Below are 21,485 nucleotides of genomic sequence, written 5' to 3'. Positions count from 1 at the left end.
TAGTACATGAATTAATATGATAGAATAGCTAAGATGCACATTCTTTTTTAGAGACTCAAGTCACAACAACCCTATGGTTAAACATGTTTTACTTTGACTAATTCAATGTTGGTGATCTCGAGTAAAAATAAAACATGGTGGAATAACTCTGTGTTAGTTTATGGAGATAATATTCGTTTTTGAGAGGTGAGGAGGTAATATAACTATATCGCATGAGAATGTCGGACCCATTAAATTATGAAGGCTAGACACGGTTTTTTATAATTAGCTCTTAATATAAATGGGTGACACGAGAGAATAAAGTTTTTTTAACTAAATCATTGTTTAGTTAGTAAAATATGATTATTTGGGACGTAGAATTAAATAATTCGTGTTTGAAGGGATCGAATTATTCATATTTAGTTCTTGTTATATACTATATAATTACAACTCTGATTAAACAAAATATTCGACCATTTTTACGATTTTAATTCGATAAGCAAATGATTATGATCCAGAGGAATACTCTCCTTTTTCTTGAAAGGTATGGGAATAATGTCTTTTTAGCTTTGGAGCTTAGGCATAATCTATCAATTTCACATGTCCACAAAGAACAGATACCCAAAAACACAACAAAAACGAACTTAATAACATAAAGATATCAATCTAGACAAGCTTCAAAGATACAAGGACCTGAAATGACACTGAAATGACACTGATACTGATACGAACAAGACAGCAAATCCCAGTTACTACTTTTATTTTAACTCGTGAAGCTCAATTTTTCAGACATTCATCTATATCTACATATGGATTTTTGAACTTATTTCTTTCAGGAAACAAAAAATATTGCAGCTCTGAGCATCAAACTTTATGAACAAAACTACTCAAATGTGTTTGGATCAGATGTTGAGCACCTTCAACCAGCTTTCTTACCACTTCTCCTGCTGGTAGTATCTCCTTGATTAGTCCTACTCCTTGCCCGGCATACATTGCCATGCTCTCGATGTCGCCTTTTGTCGTTGCATTTGGCACGGTTCCTGCGAAGCGCCGTACATCTATGTCCTGTTCCAAGTATGAATGTATTAAATGAAGAATGTTCATGTAGAGAAGAACAATAGAATATCCTCTAACTTCTTTGTTTTTAGCATAAATATTTAGTTTTTTAATGATCTGGCATAAAACGTGACTGCAGAGTTTCTTCAAAGCATGAACAATAAAAGGCAGCTAACTTTTTTTTTTTTTTTTTTAATTTAATGCATGTAATGTGTAACGGACCAAGCTTACCGCTAGCAGATACTGTCCTATTTGGGTTTTCTCTCTCGAGTTTCCCCTCAAAATTTTTAAATGCGTATGCTGGGAAGAGGTTTCCACACGCTTATAAACAATGTTTCGTTCTCCTCCTTAACCGAGGTGGGATCTCATAATCCACCCTCTTTGGGGTCCAGAGTCCTCACTGGCACTCGTTCCCTTCTCTGATCAATGTGGGACCCCCCCAATCCACCCTACTTCAGGGTCTAGCGTCCTTGCTAGCACACTGCCTCGTGTCCACCCCCTTCAGGGCTCAGCCTCCTTGCTGGCACATTGCCCGTAACTTGGCTTTGATACCATTTGTAATGGCCCAAGCCCACAACTAGCAGATATTGTCCTCTTTGGACTTTCCCTTTCGGGCTACCCCTCAAGGTTTTTAAAACGCATCTACTAAGAAGAGGAATCCACACCCGTATAAAGAATGCTTTGTTCTCCTTCCTCCCCAACCGAACCGACATGGGATCTCACTCTGGAATATAAATATCTCATTTATGCACCTGTTTAGGTAGAAAAGAAATAAGGGGAGCTCACCAAGCCATTAATTCTTGAGCGGCCAATGACAGGCTGATTGCTTTCGTTTTCGTCCGCAGGAAGCGATTTCCAATCATCGTAAAAGGGTGTCTGTAGAACGCGCTGGGGTGCGCCGGGCCATCTTGCACGCCCAAAAATGTCTGTATAATCAGTTGCATCCAGTTCTACCAACTTCCTCTTGTATGCAGGGTGAGCATGGCTTTCTTCAGTAGCGACAAATCTGCAATATTTCATTTAGTTCTTCGCACTCAAATTACTATCACAACAAACTTTTAAAAAAATAAAAATTTAAATCTCAGCAGATGCAGAAGATCAATGGTGATACTATCTAAAATTTATGAGATATGTTTTGTTATTAGATTATCTAATATAGCAAGATAACAGCAACTTTTGGATTACACCAAAGAAAAAAAGGCTTTCTGCCTCTGAACGTGCGGCAGTATTCTATTTTCGATACCGGGTATTGTTTCAAATCAAGCACCATTTTGTAGCATGGATCAGCCAACTTTTTAAAATATGTTTTCCGAGTCGAACAGTCACAGTTCAGCTTTTTCTAACCTAGTTCCGAGGCAGACACCACGAGCGCCCAGGGCCAGGGCAGCAACATAACCTCGAGAATCTGAAATACCACCAGCCGCAATTATAGGTATATCTTCATTCCCAACAATATCAACTACCCTTGGTAAGATGGAAATCAAACCTTCCTGTAAAGAATCAAGTCAAACTTCTGTAAACTATTTTCATTTTTCAAATAATGATTTGAGAAAAGTTATGATATAGTTGAAACACAAATGTGAAGAGAGGTGAAGAACATGACTAATGAAAACATGATCCAAATGAATATCACCGACTGGAAGCAACAAATAAAAACACCAGCAGTTCATACAACATAGTGAAATTTAAAGAAGAAAAGTAGTCAAGTAATCGAAATATATATGCATGATTAATGTCAAAAAGGAAGAATGTCCAAATACTTTTATGATAAAGATTAATATTAAAAAATCTAATTCTCTCCAAGGGGATTTCAAACTCGATACCCTTCGAACGATGAACTCGGAGCAGGGTAAGTCAGGAGACACTTGAACTACGACAACAGTTTCTTAATGAATTGAGAAACAGATGCTTTTCCTTTATTTTTCAAGTAATTTAGAGAACTTTTTGCGAAGGAGAAGAACCGTGCAAAAACATAGCCCACGGGCAATTTAGCAAATGAAAACGAAACTATGATGGAAGAAGCCTAGAGACAAATACAATAGCATCAAAAATTAAATAAGTTTTCTGGGAAGAAGAAGGTCTATACTTGACCAATAACATGCCCTCCCGCTTCCCGACCTTGCACGATTATTGCATCAACACCAACATCAACTGCTTTGCTTGCTTCTTCGATGCACCCAACCTGCAAAAGTAGTTTTAAAAGAATGTAACATACCACAATATGAACAGAGGACCGATAACGTCATAGAACATAATAATGAAGGACCTGAAGTGATTTCAGATTATGCTTCCACATCCACGCGCATGAAGATTCTTTGATTAATAAGAAATTGTATCGGTAATTTTAATAAGATGACAGATTTTTCTCGAAAATTAAGCCTCCACAACCATGCACTTAAAAAGTTTAATAATAACATAAAGCAATCTACGTAAATTGGGTCGTGTGGCCGCCCATTGTTAATGTGATTTGCAAGAAAACACTCACTTGTGGAATAATTTTCACCCCAGCAGAATGAGCTTGGTCCACAAGATCCTTTGAACATTCTCCCCAGTAAACTTGCAGAACTGCTACTTTCTCATCTAATATGGCCTTTAGATTTTGCTCATGGGGAAATGCTAAAATTACACCTACTCCAAATGGTTTATCTGTTAATGCTCGGGTCTTCCGTATCAATTCTCGTACATAATCAGGCGATTCCTGGTACGTATAAAATGAGCTCCATGCTACTCAGTTAGAATGGAAAACAGGAAAACATGTAAATAAATAGTTGGGACAAAAGAGCAGCAAGCTATACACCTTTTGACATTATATTTGATCATCAATTTACTGTATGTTTTCAATATAAGAAGATAAGCCTGTTCAGTGCTGAATACATGCATATATTTTTTAGATCAAAGCAAGATTCACAAACCAAAAACATGTAGTTCCCAGAAATTTGATTGATTTTTTTAAATTTGGCTGAAATCTCAAAACCATTGCACAAAGTAGAAACATAAGCTAAATACTGCAGTACATTAGCTCTTCGGCAACAAAGACTAAATGGTTATGAAACGGATTGTAATAGTCCAAACCCCCCACTAGCAGATTGTCCTCTTTGGACTTTTCCTCAAGATTTTTAAAACACGTTTTCTAAGGAGAGGTTTCCACACTCTTATAAATAATGCTTCTTCTCCTCCCCAACCGATGTAGGATCTCAAAATCCACCCCCTTCGAGGCCTAGCGTCTTCGTTGACACTCATTCCCTTCTCTAATCGATGTGGGACTCTCCCTTTGGAGCCTAGCGTCCTTGTTGACACACCGTCCAGTGCCTAGCTCTAATACCAACTGTAACCGCCTAAGCCCACCGCTAGCAGATATTGTCCTCTTTGGATTTTTCCTTTTGGGCTTCCCCTCAAAGTTTTTAAAACGCGTTTTCTAGGGAGAGTTTTTCACGCCCTACTAGAAAATGTTCCATTATCTTCCCAATGTAAAATCTCACATGGATACTAAAATTTTATAAACAGTTTCTAGACTAATAAAAGAACAAAGGAAAAGAAGGTTTCAGTAAATTCTTTACATTCATAACAAATACAAAGTGCCCACAAGAACAGATTGACAACGTCAATATTTCAACTGTTCATTCACATAATGTATTCCCCGGACAAAGTCCCCATTAAACCCAACACTCCTCCAAAATTTCACAACAAATCACCACCAAATTGTCCGCATTCCTTCAAAAACAATCAATAAGCAGTTGCAAAAATCAGAAAACGCCAATCTATAAAACTAATCAACAGTTAAAAGTTTCAAAATCCGACGACGACATACATATGATCGAACAATCAATAGCAGAATCCAGATGATGATGCTTCTCCACAACACGTTACATTCATTTCCAACATAACAAATTGAACAATAAGAAACAATAGACAGTAAGGTACCCAATCGGGGGCTCTGAGAAGACCGAGTCCGCCGGCATTGGCGACCGCCGCAACAAGCTCAGGACCGGAGATATCAGGTCCAAGCGGAGCCTGAACTATGCCGTATTGGAAACCGAGAATCCCTCCAGAATCCATCTGATTCTGTCTCTTGGATGGGCAATGATGGATTGATTGGAAGAAGAGCCACTTTTAAAATACCGGAAGGAAGTGGCAGTGGCAGCCATGGGAGAGGCGGCTTTGAAGGTTACGTGAGAGCTGCCGGGTTCAACACGTAAGCAACTACGCCTCACGCTTGCTTTAGTCTGTCGAGTTGTACTAAACGACGCCGTAATAGAGACGTGTGCAAATTTTCCTTTTTAATTTTATTTTGTTTTTTGTTTGAATTATTATTTACTCTTCCATTATTTGAATAGAAAATTAAATTAAAAATAATGTTTTCCAATCAATAAAATAAAGAGCTTTCATTCAATATAATTTTGGATTTTTTCTTAAATTTAATTAATATTATCAACAAACAAAAAATAATTAATTAAATTTGTTATATAAGATTATCGTTTTATATTAGTTTATCCATATTCAATCTCGTAAAATATTATTTTGATCAGATTTTTCTGATTATGTAATATGACAATCCTACTTTGTTGTAAAAAAAAAAAAAAAAAAAAAAAACATGAAATACCGAACGTGTTTTTAGTGGAAATTTCTTTTCTCGTTTGAAGGGGACATTGATTCACGAGTATTGTCTTTTTTGTTTAAAGATAACATCGAAAGAGATGTATAAATCTTAATTATTGAACTATATAAAGTTTATGGACAAAAATAGGATAAAGCAACGTCAAACACAACGGTAGTAAATGTCTCGGTTGGAGAGCAAATCGATGGAGGTGAAAGTGGATGGTACGAAGAAAAAAAAAACTACTTCAAGTGGCGACTCAAACCTAATTGAAAAACAAATATCCGTTTAAATATTAAGTGAAAAATAGATTAAACACAACAAAAGACAGACCCAATATGCAAGCTCAACAAGCTAAAGGAACGTATAAGATCAATAAGGCTGATCGAACAAGTCAAACGTGTTCGAGCAATTTGATCCATCCTTTGAGTGAAAAATACGTTCTAGAAAAATAATTAACGGATAAATATTAACTAAAAAATTAAAATTTTCGGTTAAAATATTGCATCCATTTAAATATAATTTGATACATTTAAAATTTTAAGGTTAAAGTTGAAATAATGGGATAAGTTGAGTTTTTTTTTTTTTTTTTTTGTTCATAAATAAATTATTTAATTATAATTAAATTTCAAAATTAAGGGTGTATGAAAAATAAAAATAAAAATAAAAATATTTGGTCCGTACGGTCCGTGCCGTGGGATTTGCTTCTGTAAACACGTATATAAAGCAGTTCCCGCCCAAACTCACCAGTCTTCTGCCTGAAACTTGAGGCCATAGCAGCTTACTCTCTCAGCCATGGACATCTCCTTGGCGGCAATGGACGATCCTCCAACCAGTCCCGTCAAGGCCTTGGCTACGTTTCTAATTCGCCGCCACTCCGATCAGCTTCGTTCCATTGCTCATTCCCCTGATCCTAAGCTCCATTACCCTCTATTCGTGGAGTAAGCAATTCCATTTCCATCCTTGTCTTCCTCTCTCATTCTCATGTTTTCTCATTTTTTTTCACGCGTCTTCGTTCTATTAATCAGATTCGCAGAGCTGATGGACGACGATCCACCTCTTGCTCGTCTTGTTTTCTCCCATCCGACCGAGTACTTGCGTATTTTTGACGATGCAGCTGTTTGGGCTCATGTTTGTGATCATGTAGTGTTGCAAAGCTTATTTATTCTCGTCTCATGTGTTATTGATGTTCGTTTTTGTGGTGGTGGTTGCAGAAGATCACTTTGGGTGATTCGAAAGGTTGTATAAATGGAATTAAGAAAGATTTCATCCATGTTCGCATTAATGTCGCCGGCTCCCCTCTGGAATGGCCTGGTTTGATTCTGTTTCCGATTTTATTACTGCAATGTTGATTACTCTCCTGTTAATAGTTGTGGTTCGTTTAATTGAGTTCTTATTGTTCGCGTTATGCTTGGTTTTAGAGACTTCTCCAAGTATTGGGTCTATCAGAGTGAAGCATCGTGGAGTGCTTCTCACACTTAAAGGGACGGTAATCAGATCTGGGGCAATTAAGATGTATGAGGGGGAGAGGTGGTACATTTGCCGGAAATGCAAGCACAAGTGAGTTGAATTTCTCAAGTTTCAAACGTCATTTGTCTACTTATCTACTTACATGCAACACATTGCTGGTTCGAGTTTTCACCGTGTTATGATTCGGTTCTACCATCTTTGGCTCAATTGTATGATCCACTTTTTCATCCTCTCCTTTCTCGGTTGTATTAATTTTGAATATTCTCAAGCTTTGCAGAGGAGATAGAAGCCTTAAGGATGTTAGAGATGTAATAGGGGAAGTTTTCAAGCCCTTAGGTTCAATTACTAATGCTAAACTTGTTGCTGAATTAATATTGACAAGCTTGAATAAGCTAGAAAACGTTCGTATACTTTTTGAAGGAAAAGAAACTCTAGTAATTTGGTATTCGGTAACCTTGCATTTCAATTTTGCTGTAATAAATGTGATAGCTGTGAACATAATGGCCTCCTTTCCTTTCCCTCTTCCCTCTTCCCCCTTCCACAGACTTCCATGTCCTTTCCCCTTCCCTGACCACCGTCCAGTTGGCCACCTTTCACTATGAAAGATTGTAAAAAAACATTCTCATAATATTAAAATTGCATACATAGATAAATATCACCAAACTCAATACAGCACTTGTAGAAGCATGCACAACTTCACAATGTTGCGTTGAACTTAACTAAAAACATAATTAAAAGTTACATACTGGGAGGTTGGGAGCGAGAGAGTAAAAGAGGGCGAGTGTGGCGTGGAGAATATCAATATTTCTAGCTATTTCCTCAGTATTTTCTGACATTTTCTCTATATTACATAACACCTCAACATTTTACTCAACATCTTGATATTTTCTCGACATCTTAGAACAATAATATAAAAACCTCTTGTTGAGATGTCGGACCTAAATGTTGCTAAGTATTTTAAACACCGGTAGCGAGATGGGTATTATTTGCTGACATACTGTGAATTCCTCTACCATCTTAAATTTAGGAGGTAAGGTTCCTGATAAGTAAGAGGGTTGAACCTTACCCTTTTTTCTTGTTTGGATTGGTTTTGTTTTGTCTTTCCTTTTTCTGTTTTCATTTGCATTCGGCTTCCATAGTACCTCCAGTTTTTGGTCTGAAATATCCCCGTGAATAAAAAAATGCTTTGTACAATTGAATATGATGTAAAATCATTCTACAAAATGGCAGTACTGCGTGGTATAACTGTTTTTTTGTCATTGATGTTTCATATTTAATAGGTAGCTGAAATTTGGTGGAACATCCATTTACATGAAGTAAAAAGGATAACTTTTGTGATGAATCTAATGTATAATTTTATTCCTCCAATCCTTTTAACAATGCGCTGGATTTTAATCTTTATTTGGGCCAACCTTATACGGATGCCAAAGCTATACTGTGGGTTATTATCAGCCGAGCCTTCTTTTGGGTTACATGGAAATAGAGGAATCAAAGGGGCGTTTTTTTTGGACAAAGAGCACACCTTTGAATTGTTCTTTGATAAAGTCATTTACTATGCTATTTCTTGGTGTAAATTGTGTCACCAACATAGATTATCCATCCATTTTATAATTTGTATACATCAATGAAATTGTTTCTTATATACAGAAAAAAAAAAAAAAAAAAACATTGTCCAATTGCTGACGATAATCTAGCATGTCCGTTTGTGCTCACCATTTCTAGATTCTTCTTATTTCTTTAACAGTTTTACTTTGCTTTGTGAAGGTTCCCAGTATATCCCGAGCTGGAAACCAGAAACTCAATACAGTTACCATCATTTTGTCCCTCTCAGGTACTTAGTTTTCTAATTCCATGTCATTTGTTTCATTTTTATTAGTTCCACATCCCTGACAAATGATCTCATGTTTCAAATCTCCCATGCATTATGCATATAGACCAACACGTTAGCATATTGCTCCAAATGGTTATAATAAATCCTTGGTTTAATCAACATCAAGTTGGGGTTGTAGCTGTAATAAGCCACCTGCTACAAGGTGCCCTTCTTTCTATCTGTAGCCACTTTGTATGGGTTTAAGAGGAACTTAGTTACGGTAACAATTGAGCCTTTACTTAAGGTACACATACTAGGAGAGCTAAACTACTGGTACATGATTAGACAATAATTGTCACAGAATTTACAATCATTGCAACTATATACCAGGAAATCTGGTATTGGCACTAATTACAGCATGGGGTGTGACACATTATAATTGCTCAGTGTTTGGAGGGAGGAAGAGAATAACATTAGGTCCAACAACATCATTTAGCATCATGTTCTCCCATCCCTTAAACAAGGGTGTGGATCAATAACCCCAATTTTGCTCTTGAGAAGCTAAGCTTGCTAATGGCTTAGTGGATGATCAACCATCTGATCCATGGATTCAACATAATGATCTTCAATTTGATCATGTGAAAGTGAAACTTGATTGTAAGCGACAAGAGCATCAATTTTTATATGGTTTCTTGGAGCCTGAGTCCTTTTAGGTTCGAAAATATGTGGTTTTCCCACCCATTGTTCAAGGTTTCTATTTCTTTGTGGCTGGGGAGAGGAAAGGTTCTTTTTTTAGGGTACCCCCGGGAACAGATCCATTGGAGACGGGGTGGGGCCAAATTTATCGTTTTTGAATTTCTTGGCTTAGTGTGAGATCGAAATATACCTACTAACCTAATCTTAACAATGAGTGAATCAATGAGTGAAAGTATGAGAAATTGAGTTTAATCCCGTTTATAGCATATGGCAAACCAATCACTAATAGGGTAAAGATCAAATGAGCAGAATTATGTTTTATGATAATGGTGAGGAACCTTAAAGGAATTCTAAAAGGATCGGATCTTTTATGATTTTGGGAATATTAAGACTAGGAAGGCTGAAATTGTGGAAAGGACTATGGCTGTAGATAGTTTGGAGGAACTTGGAGAGTTTTCATTGTATTTGAGAGAGGAGAGGGCTTTATTGAAGGGGGAGTTTGAAACCCTCATTTGGAGGGAGAACACTGGTTTGAGACGGACAAGCTTTTCTCTTAACCTCGTAAGGGGTAAGCCCAATAAGAATCTTATTGAATACCTGGAAAATGATGATGTTGTTATCTTGATGGAGAACAAGAAGATAAAGGAGGTAAATATTTACTTCTTCGTTAATCCTTATGCCCTCTACTTTCCCATTCATGGATGGGTTGGATTGGCGCACAATTTTGATGAGAGAGAAGGAACTGTTGGTAAGCCCCCTTTACCCTAACAGAGATTCAAATAGTGATTTTTGGTTTTGATAGAAATAAATCTCCAAGGCTGGATGGGTTTTCCATGGCCTTCTTTCAGGATAGCTGGGATTGCATTAAGGAGGTTTTATGGAATGTCTTCTATGAGTTTTATGAAAGAGGTGTTATAGCATAACCATGAACGAGACTTATGTGTCTTATCCTTAAAAAGGATAAGGGCAATGAAGGTGAAATATTTTTGACCCGTAAGTCTAGTTTTGAGTTTATGTAAGACCATTGCTAAGATTTTGGCTAATGGATCGAGGTAAGTCCTTCCGAGTACAATTTCTAATGATCACGTAGCCTTTCGTTTGTTGTTGATAGGCAAATCCTAGATGAAATACTAATTGCTAATGAAGCCATCGAGGATTAGAAGTCTAGAAAGGAGGAAGGGATTATTTTTAAGACAGATTTGGAGAAAGCTAACGATCATTTTGACTGAGAATTTGTGAATAAAGTCCTTGAAAAGAAGGGTTTTTGGTAGACATGGAGATCTTCAATTTGGAATTGGATTAGGTTGGTTGATTTCTCCATTTTTGTTGACGGAGAGATTGAGAGGTAAGATTTTTGCATCTAGAGGTCTTAGGCAATGAGACCCCATCGTGCTCTTTCTCTATCTATGTTTAATGGATGTCCTGAGCTGGCTAGTGTCGTTAGGAGAAGCTAAGGGCTGGCTCGAGGGTTTTAAGGGGGGAAGGAGCTAATCCAGCTTTCTCATCTTCAGATGGCTGGAAACCCATATGTGATGCCATTGGCTGTAGCTATCTTTAAGGAAGCTAGGCTGAAAAGCCTCAGGAATTAAATCGCTAGGAGAGTGCTAGAAACCCGTTTATGATGCCTGAAACTGATATTACTGCCTCAACCAACTCTCCACAAGCATCTATCCTTGACCAGACCAACATATTTCACAATTTGTGTCCAAGGGCATGTGAATTGATGAGATTTAATTGAGGGCCACAAATCTATAGATGATTTCCCATATTTGGCATTAATATGATTAACTTTCAGAGCAAAAATTAGTTCGTCTTATTTCCAAAAGTAAAAATAAGGACGCTTCAGGTAGGGGTGAGCCCTATTATAGAAAAAGAAACTATCACAATATATTAATAATTACAGCAAATAAGAGAAGAATATAATAAATATTTACTAAAAACAATATAACCGACAAGTTTTCACTCTCTTGGGGAGTTTACATCTCATGAGCATTAGTCTCTTTTCATTTCATCAATGAAAAATTTTGTTCTCTAGTAAAAAAAGAAAAAAGAAAAAACAAGTTTTCACCAAATGACATTTTCTTTAGTAATATATCTTCAAAATCGGAGCACTGATTGGCAGATAGAACACTTATCTATAGAGATTAACACCCCCTTCTCCCACAAATCATCATTACAAAGTCCCCAAAAAGATCACACCACCATATTCTCTCAACGTTACCTAAAATCCTCCAGTTTCAACCTCTCTCTAAATATAATGCCAAACCAAAAGATGGAGGGGGAGGGAGAGGGAGAGCAGGAGATGGTGGGGTATTCTACCAGTTCGCTGTGAGATTCCTAGTTACCTTGCTTCTAGCACCCTCCAATCAAAATGTCACCTTACCACCTTCCCCTTCACTTATCTTACCCCTTAAGAACCATTTTATCTTTACTCCTTTGGATCCAGTTTTAGGTTTAACAAGAGGAGTTATCCACTCGATAAAGGACTCTCCACCTCGTGGTGGCATCTTTAAGGTTGACTCCGAGGTAAGTTTGAATAGTGTGGAATCAATCATTCAAGCAATGAATTTCAATATGGAGGTTGATGTTCTTGAAGATTTTTTTTTATGAAGCTTTTGACTTATAATTTCAGGATCGTGACAAGAAGACTCTTCCTCCTATTCCTTCATTTATGTCTGCCAATTTGCTTCGTCGGTAGAAGCTTGTTGATATGAACCAAAAAACATCAATCATACAATATACTTCAATGACGATGTGAAGAAAAAGTTGTCAAAATTATCAAAAAATGTTTCAATGCATGCCACATTGAAGAAAAGTGAAGTTTGATTGTTATAAATTTTGGGTGGGTTACAATTTAGAGTTTTTAGTATTTTTATTTACTTTAGGTTACAATTACATAATGGTTAATTATGACCATTAAGTATGAATGTTACAATTCTTGGAATGACTAGTAGTTTCATTTTGAGGCTATATAAAGCCATGTATGTTGTATTTGTAAGAGACTTGGAAAATGTAGTAAAAGAAGCATGTGTGCTCTTCTTTAGCCAATGGCTAAGTTTCTTTGCAATTCTATGTAGTTTAGGTTGCATGTAGAATCATTCAAGCTCGACATGATCAATCTTGCTTGTGGAGTGATTCGAATCTCAAACAAGTGTTTGAGATATTTGATCAACAAGAATCATTCAAGCTAGACATGATCGATCTTGCTTGTGGAGTGACTTGAATCTCAAACAATGTTCTTTCCTTGAGATATTCGATCAACAAGGTAATCCGAATCTTACTCCCCTTGTAGTGATTCCTTATCTTATCACTTGTGGTCTTGAGTTTTGTGAAATTATTCCTTTGGCTCAAGAAGGAAGTAGCGCCATGATTTAAGCTTTGTAAAATTTTGTTTTGTCTCCTCCTCTGAGATATTTGGATTGACTTGCATGGGGAAATTTTTTATTTCTTTGTTGGGGATGGTTTTTCCAAAGCTCCTTTTGTTGGGTTAAATAGTTCTAGCAAAACTGAACAGTTTTTCAAGGTTTGTTTTTTATGGGTTTTAAAAAGTTTTTGTTTTTGGTTGGTTAGTGGTCAGTTCTTCATTTTTTTTTGGGAAGATTAAAGTAACTATCAATTTTCATTGTTTGGTGGGGCCTTGTTCATAGTTTCATCATTCATTTGCAATCTCTCTAAGTTTTTCGAACGAAGTTTTTCAAAAAGTTCTTGATTCTTTAAATGCTTATTTATTTTCATGGCTAAATTCTATTTGGTTGTATTTTCTATTTGTATTTTTTCTTTTTCACTCCATTTGGGAGTCTATATCCCTTCAACATTTACTTCTTGTAAAAAAAAAAAAAAAAATACTCATTACTCTTCCTAAGTTGGTTTTTCATTTCACTGCTCCTAACACTTGTTGAACTAAAAGAAAGTAGTAGTTGGAATACAAAAGATTATTCTCTTGGTAGAAACTAATTGCTAATAAATTAACCGACTAACAAGCAAACAACTGAAACCAATTTACAACTAAATGTCGCCCACCAAGGGGGGCCTATTGGCCTGTAGTCTCTTAGTAACGCCTATCCAAAGGTTGTTGGTTGGAATCTTCGAGCAACTTTAGTAGCGAAAACCCTTGATGTTTCTGAAGTAGGGTTGTAGGTTCGAATCTTTGAGCAAGTTTAGTAAGGAAAACCTTTGATGTTTCTGAAATATGGGCCTTGGGGTAGACACAAGCTTCGTTTAGAAAGAGTTTGCAACAAAATGTCTAAACCCAAATAAAATTCTAACTGAAAGTTACAAGATTATTCTTAATCCTAGTACATCTTTTCCTAATTCTTTCTATTTCTGAATATCTCATTTGCTTCCTTGTCCAATCTCGATAGTTTATACTTCCATAATGTATAAGTAAACTATCATGAAATCATTTAGCACCATGTTACTGAGTTGATGAGTTCAAGATTTGATGCACCTTGTCTTATTAATTGTCTATCTAGTATAATTCTCCTGGTTACAGTAAGTTTTTGTAGTTCGGACTAATCTATTGACTTTGATTATAGAGGGCAAAACCATGTGAAGGGAAAAGTTTTGAGTGCTTGGAAGGTTCTGTAGTACGCCATGATTACCAAGAGATAAAAATTCAGGAGAGTACACAAGTATTGGGTGTGGGATCCATTCCTCGTGCCATTCTAGTCATTCTCAAGGATGACCTTGTTGACCTTGTTAAAGCTGGAGGTACTGATGTTACAGGGAGGGCTGTATGCTTTGTTTTCTTCCCCGTACACTATTCCATTCATCACTTACTAAATTTTATCCTTCCGCAGTTCTAGATTTTTTTTTATATAGTTTTTAATACTTTTTTCCAATTAAAATCAGATAAAGAATCTGTCTTTAAGGAAAGCATTTAGTGTAGGAGCAACAGTATACGAGATTACTTTCTTAATCTCTCTGTCAAGGTTAACACTATACAAAACATTATATACTGAAGTAGTGAGACTAACTGGAATACAATATTTTCACCGTTTATGGCTTTTCCTACATCTGAATTAGACAAATAAATTTCTCTTCGACGTAAGCATTTATGCACCTGTTTCTATAGAAGTCTTTGATCATCCCATGAAATGATTAAATCCCAACCACTTAAGAACTCAACCTCGAACTCATTTGGACCTGGAGACTTGTTTCTTCACAAAAATACTTGTGGCAACCAGAATTAGGAGCGGTAGAATTTTCAATGGGAAGGAGAAGAACCGCACTTACCTTTCTGACCTTATTTTGTACACAGCAACAACTTGGTGCAAGCTTAACCACTCGTATTGTAATTACTCCATGGGTCAGATATCTGTTAAGTGGAAGCCTTTCTTTTGTAATCTTCATTAACGTTTTCTATATTTCATAACATTAACAAAAATCAGTTTCTCTTATAAAAAAAAAAAAAAAAAAAAAAAAAAAAAGGAAAAAAAGACGGATCTTTCAACCTTTCACTATCAATACTAAAATGGGTCTCCAATCCATTACGTTTGAAATTTTTGTTCTGCTTTCTTCTTTCCTGTAAAGCATGTTGAAATACCTAATGCCTTCTTTTTTTTTTTTCCTTAATATATTCATCTGCGAGTAGAGTTTTTCCCATAGCTGAAATAATTCTGATACAAACATTTTTCTCCTTGCCATGAGGTACCTATGGAAAATACTTGAGTTTTGTTCTCTTCTTTTGACCACTTAATTTACATTTATGAAACAACTCTTTTTCTTCTGTAAGAATAAGATCAAGGAACTCCTTCTTGTATTTTTGGACACATTTTCATCTGAAACTCCATCACCTCTTTCTTCTCTTCCTCAGTTGTTGATCTTAATCTTTCAAGCTTCTTCTTTATTACCAAACAACCCATCTTGAAGTTCGAAGCTCATTCTTTAGTGATTCCACTTCTGATATCTCAGAAATCTTTGCTAGGCAATTTGTAGGGAATAAATGACTTCCTTCTTGATATAAGGTCCAATATTTCTCTAGCACCCGAACTTTATTTCATGCAAGTAAAGTTTAACTGAGCCTAACAAGTAATAGTTGACCCAGAAAATGGTAGATTTAAGTAAAAATTAAATGAAGTTGGCAGACTTCCCTCTCAGTATGAGCCCACTTTTGATAGTACAGAAATTTCTACTAGGCAATTTGTAGGGAATTGGGAATTTTTACCTTTCGTTGTTTCTTTTCATTAAATCAATAAAAAATTCTGTTTCTTCTAAAAGGAAGAAAAAAAGAAGAATATGCTAATACCACAACTATAGTAGGTAATATGCACTTATTACCAATTATTATGGATTTTTTTTTTGAGCAAGAAAAAAAAAAAAAAAAAAAAGAAGAAACAAGAATAGTCGGTAATATACTTTGGTCCTGGAGTTTGCCACATATACAGATAGATTGATGTATATATTATTTCTTTTCAAGAATCTTATGGACGCCGCTTGTTTTTAATATATACTATATGTATATTTATTTATTTATTTATAGTAAGTATAGTTATTGATTCCTCACTATTTCCTTCTCAATGGGGATGGGGGTTTGATTATTGGGGCAGACGATGTTATTATTACAGGAGTATTGAGTGCAAAGTGGTCCCCAGACATCAAAGATGTACGGTGTGACCTTGATCCAATGCTAATTGCTAATCGTGTGAGGTATGTGCAACTTTTTCACGAAGGTTACTGCCTAAATATTTTTATTATACAGCTGACAGTGCTTTCACTTAGTAAATAAAAAAAAAAAAGATACATACATGCATCCCAACAGGAATGCTGGAAAGTGATATTAAATTTTGTGTTCCATTCAGAGATAAAATACGTCTCTAATTGCACCTATCAAAACGTTCTTTTGTTTTTTTTCTCTCCCCTTAAAATTTGACAGTTCTTGTCTTCTTTGTGCTTGAGTTTACATCTTATATTTCAAAACTATCACAAACTTTAACATTGTCATTACTTTTCTTATCAATTGCGCAGAAAAGGTTATTTTAGTAAATTTGTAATTTACAAGGAAGAAGAGGATGAGAATAATCATTATGTGTTGCAAGTCTAAATTAGACGGCTGTTTTCCTTATTTTATTTGAGAGAGGTACATTTGCTTTTTATAATACATAAATGATAAAATAAATCTCAGATACTAAGTAATAAGATAATCTAAATCTAAATAAATCTCTTGATACTAGGTAAAAAAACAGATGAAATTAACTCTTTTTTTTTTAATGAGATTACACAATTATTCCTTAACTCAAGGTTTTTTCTTCAACACTCGCCCTCAAGTTGAGGAATAGATATCATCCATTCCCGACTTGGATAGTAACTCATGAAACATTGAGTTATGAAGTACTTTTGTTAGTATATCTACTAATTGAAGCCGAGAAGACATATAATTGATGCATACTATTCCCTCTTCTAATTTCTTCTGATAAAATGTCGATCAATTTCAATATATTTTTTCCTATCATGTTGGATAGGATTGTGTACAATATTGATGGCTGATTTGTTGTCACAGTACAATTTTATCGGTCCTTCTCCCTTAATTTGTAGTCATCAAGAATTATCCTTGTTCATCTCTGAAGAATTTATACAAAAAGTGAATGAAGATTTACTTGAGATTATTAAGGTACTGGACCTTGATGGCTTGTTGAGGGAATCCAATAATACCCCCAACCTATCAATCTCTTCATTATTGAATCCACTGGACTCTACAATTGGTGGTTTTTTTTCTTCCTGATTTGGACTCCTCTATGATATACACTCGTGCCTTCGACATGTCTCCCTTGTTTCCTCAACCATGGTTTCATGAGCCTCCTCGATTTTCCATTCATGGTTGAGAGGTTTTCCATTCAACTTCCAACAACTCTCCTTCGTGTGTTGTGGTTTCTTGCAGTGGGTACACCATAAATTGTCTCTGCTACTCTTCCATTGGTTGTCACTTCCGCTATTTTTATCTTTTTCTATAGCAAAGACAGATGCATTTAAACTAGGAAGCATAAGGCTTCACTTGCTCTCTTCTTCTCAAATAAGGGAAATTGCTTCTTCAAGAGATGGTGCTTCCTCTTTTCAAATGATTTGTACACGAGCTTGGTCAAACTCGTTCAGACCTGCCAAAAAATCATAAACACAATCTGCTTCAATAAGTTTCGTCATGATTATGGCGTTTGCAGTGCAATTCATCTCGAATACACGAATCGAGTTCCTGTCACAATGTTTGCAATGCATTGGCATATTTAGTGACAATTTTTCCTTCTTGTTTCGTAGCTCCAGTCTTGATCTTTAATTTCATAGATTTCTGCAGCATCTCTAGCCTTGGAGTAAGTGCGATGAAGGAAATCCCATATGGCTTATGCGTTTTGTAAAACATACATGTGTCACTGATGGATTGCTCCATAGAATCTGAGAGCCATGACATTATCATGGAGTCTTCAATTATTTTGCATATTCAAACATTGATATGTAATATCTCACACATTCAACTCCCATATATTTAATATCCATAGTGATCAAATAAAATCCATGATCCTTGCGAGATGTTAGTGTTTATATGATAACATTGTACTAGGTCTTTTTCGGAGGCAATTTTGGGTTTCGTTAATCATTAGGGTTTGGTGAATCTTTAGGTTTGGGGTTTAGGATTCCTTTGTTTTTCACTCTGTTTTTTTAAACTTGTCATGTCGACACCTATTCTCACCGCTATCACTAATGTCTATTGTTGCCATCATCCTTAGCATGTGGTGTTATCATCGTCACGAGTGTGGTTAGATTTTTCGTCTTTTTTTCTGTCACTACCCAAACCTAGGGCAAGCCTAGTTGCCGAGCAACCTTCAAGTGGCATAAAATTTGCTCCAATGCAACCAATGGTCAACTATAGGAGAAGACATATACTCGCTCATAATACTCATTGAACGAGCCATGTTTGATCAAGGCACTGTAAGATCTTTTCAGAATCTTTCTGCAATTCCCCTTATTTGTAAGTTGTAAATTACGCATCATTGGAGTATTACATGACCTAGTCTCTAATTTTCTTGTTTAAATCAGCACGTCAAATCCATATTTTCTCTGTGATAATAGCCTTCTTGCTTCTTGTTACCTCAACTCCGAGGAACTATTTCAACTTTCACAAATTTTGTATGTAATTGACTTTTGGAGAAATGTAGGGAGTGTGATTTGATGCCTCATCTATCATCACTAGTAACAACAATACCAATATCATCTTATATAATAGGATGATACCTCTCTCAAGTTATTTATAAAAGATAGAATTATCTTTCTTTTCCTCATTCCAAAGTTTTAATCATACCATAATTTATGAAAACGATATACCTTTCTATTCTCCCAGTGAGCAATAAACTCAGGTAGTTGCTCCATGTACACTTTTTCTTGAAGATCACCATGAAAAAATACCTTTTTAATATCAAGCTGATGCAAAGGCCAGTAATGGATTGTTGCTAACGAAATAAATAACCTAACATAAGCCAGTTTAGTACTTGAAGAAAAAGTATATAAACAACTTGATATGTTTGTGTCTAACTTTTAGTCACAAGATGATCTTGCAACCGAGGTACAAATCCACCAGGATTGACTACAACTACCCATTTAAAACTGGTAGACTCCTTTCCTGTTAGAGGCGAAACTAAATTCAAGTACAAATATCACTTAAGGCAGTTATCTTCTCTAACATTATAGCACACCAACCAAGATGAGATGAAAATTAATGAATAGTTTTAGGTACAGATAAAGATTCTAGAGATGCAACGAAATTAAGTATGAGATGAAAAATGGATACATGAAACAAACGAGGAAATAGAACTAGTGCACTATTGTTTACCTTTGCGAGTGTGATAGGAAGATCATTGCTTGTTCTTGAATCCAATGATGAAGTCTCTGATACATGGCATGTAACTAAAGAAGGTTGCTGTCGAGAATAAAAACCTTATTAATAGGTGGGTGAGTAGAAATTGGAAAGGATGAAGATGGATTGTTAAGGAGCTCACTAGTGGAGACAATTGTGTATGCAGGAAAATCATCATCTTTCTCTCTATACTCTCGAAGGTGATGTAGTAGAATTATGGTAAATTGGAGCACCTGTCTAGGCCAATGTTGGCTGTCGCCAGTGGAAGATTGAGAAACTCTTGCTGACGTTGATCGCAAGAGGAAGTTTCATGAGTTGTGCTCATTGTTCAATAATCCACACTAATTTACAAGAAGGTACCTTTTAGAGTATTCTCTTTTCAAGAAAAGGTAAGGGATTGGACAAGACTAACAATATGATCTACATCAATCTTGAATCATTGGAGGAAATAAAAAATGGGGTAAAAGACGATTGAAATAGGTTCGTTGAGGGAATTGATGTGGAATTTGGATCAATTTTCAATAAAACGACAAGAATTAGACAAAAGAACTGATGGATCGTGAGAGAAAGATTCAAGATGGTTATAGGTATTTGTGGTCCACAAATGTAGAGGCTTCCAGATTTGCTTCCTCTACTAATAGTCCTCTTCGTCATAAGATCTTAAAAGATATAGGAGGTTTCTAGGAAACGTTAATTATCTCACAACAACTTGACAAACATAGTTTATTTAGTGAGTATTGCTAGCTAGTATATGTCTTCTCCTACAAATGACCATTGCATTGCATTGAAACCGATTCTGAGCTATTTGAAGGTTGCCTCTAAACGTAGTTTGTCATATAAGAATTGTGGTCATGCTAACATTGAATGTTTCTCAAGATGCTGATCGGGTAGGGTCTAAGGAGATTGAAGATATTGTGTATTTGTTGTGGTAATTTGGTTTCTTTGAAGAGTAAGGAACAAAATGTAGCGTCACGTTCCAGTGTTGAATCAAAATATAGAGCAATGTGTGTGGATTAGTGTAGACTAGATATCTCAACTTATTGAATTGAGATTTGATATCACAGCATTAACCAAACTGTTGTGACAATCAAGTAAGCTCTCCATGGAAACTATGCACATTAAAGTCTACTATTGTTTTGTATATGAGAACATACAACAAGGTCGGGTATCCAGGACATTGGAAGACTGGAGAACAATTCGGAGTTATCTTCATGAAAGTATTAAATGGAGCATGTATAAGTTCTCTCTCTGACAAGCTGAACATGATTAACATATATGCTCCAACTTGGGGGAACTATTATAGTGCTTATATTAGTATCATTTTATTCCTGTAAATATCCTAACATATTACCCTTTATTGTCTTTTTACTTTCTTTTACATAAGTTCTCCTTTTACACTTGTCTATATATATTTATTTAGTGAATGAAATAAATTATTATTATTCTCTTAAAATTGTTTTGGCGGGTAAGCTATAGAACTCCCTAAAATTCTCTGTGAGAAGTCTCCCACATTTTCACCTGGTTACTTTTGCATTCTTCAATCCACGTCCGATAATTCATTTTCTCTAATGAAATTCCAAAAAACATAAACCTTGTGTCCTCTTACTCATTCTCGAGTGACATTCCCGAAAGCATTCAACCTTGTCTTGTACAGTCTAATAATTCCTTTTCATGTATCTTTTTATTTGTAGAAGAACCAATGAACTGAAGGCAGAGGTTGACATCCCTGATGACATAATTATGAACTTTAGGCAGTTCTGGTCAGATTTCAAAGACACTCCTTTAAAAGGTGCAACTAACTTCGATCGATCCTAATGTGCATTCTGATGTATTACTTGCATTTTGTATGAGTTCATGTTGCCTGTACTCGAAGGATCAGTTATTGCCTTTTATAATAAAGTGTTTAATACTTTGTCTTATTGTGGTCCTGATGCTGACATGGTTAAAGTTGTCCAGGTAGAAATGCTATTCTAAGAGGTATATGCCCTCAAGTGTTTGGACTTTTTACTGTAAAACTTGCAGGTATAGGTCATTTCTCCCCC

General features: G+C 35.8%; 2 protein-coding genes across 3 annotated transcripts in view; one reads left to right on the top strand and one right to left on the bottom strand.

The window, feature by feature from the left end:
- Nucleotides 1–603: 603 nt before the first annotated feature.
- Nucleotides 604–5,235, bottom strand: LOC111470639 (nitronate monooxygenase-like). The gene is made up of 6 exons (XM_023116214.1): nucleotides 4,957–5,235; nucleotides 3,521–3,733; nucleotides 3,122–3,217; nucleotides 2,380–2,525; nucleotides 1,822–2,041; nucleotides 604–1,044 (listed from the first exon to the last, which is right to left on the bottom strand). The coding sequence occupies exons 1-6, from the start codon at nucleotides 5,089–5,091 to the stop codon at nucleotides 844–846; spliced, it is 1,011 nt and encodes a 336-aa protein (XP_022971982.1). The 5' UTR covers nucleotides 5,092–5,235; the 3' UTR covers nucleotides 604–843.
- Nucleotides 5,236–6,395: 1,160 nt separating this feature from the next.
- LOC111470623 (probable DNA helicase MCM9) overlaps nucleotides 6,396–21,485 on the top strand; it is a 28,385-nt gene continuing 13,295 nt past the window's right edge. Inside the window, exons 1-9 of one of the 2 annotated variants that reach the window (XM_023116189.1) lie at nucleotides 6,396–6,570; nucleotides 6,658–6,760; nucleotides 6,844–6,943; nucleotides 7,051–7,189; nucleotides 8,864–8,930; nucleotides 14,141–14,315; nucleotides 16,154–16,253; nucleotides 21,138–21,232; nucleotides 21,400–21,465. In XM_023116189.1, coding sequence (XP_022971957.1) covers nucleotides 6,425–6,570; nucleotides 6,658–6,760; nucleotides 6,844–6,943; nucleotides 7,051–7,189; nucleotides 8,864–8,930; nucleotides 14,141–14,315; nucleotides 16,154–16,253; nucleotides 21,138–21,232; nucleotides 21,400–21,465 — 991 coding nt within the window. In that variant the 5' untranslated portion in view covers nucleotides 6,396–6,424. Of the gene's footprint in view, nucleotides 6,571–6,657; nucleotides 6,761–6,843; nucleotides 6,944–7,050; nucleotides 7,190–8,863; nucleotides 8,931–14,140; nucleotides 14,316–16,153; nucleotides 16,254–21,134; nucleotides 21,233–21,399; nucleotides 21,466–21,485 lie in introns of both variants that reach the window. The other variant, XM_023116188.1, reaches the window with a different exon arrangement.

Source organism: Cucurbita maxima, unplaced genomic scaffold (assembly GCF_002738345.1).
Source record: "Cucurbita maxima cultivar Rimu unplaced genomic scaffold, Cmax_1.0 Cma_Scf00046, whole genome shotgun sequence".
Taxonomy (NCBI): domain Eukaryota; kingdom Viridiplantae; phylum Streptophyta; class Magnoliopsida; order Cucurbitales; family Cucurbitaceae; genus Cucurbita; species Cucurbita maxima.
This window is presented reverse-complemented; position numbering and strand designations above follow the sequence as displayed.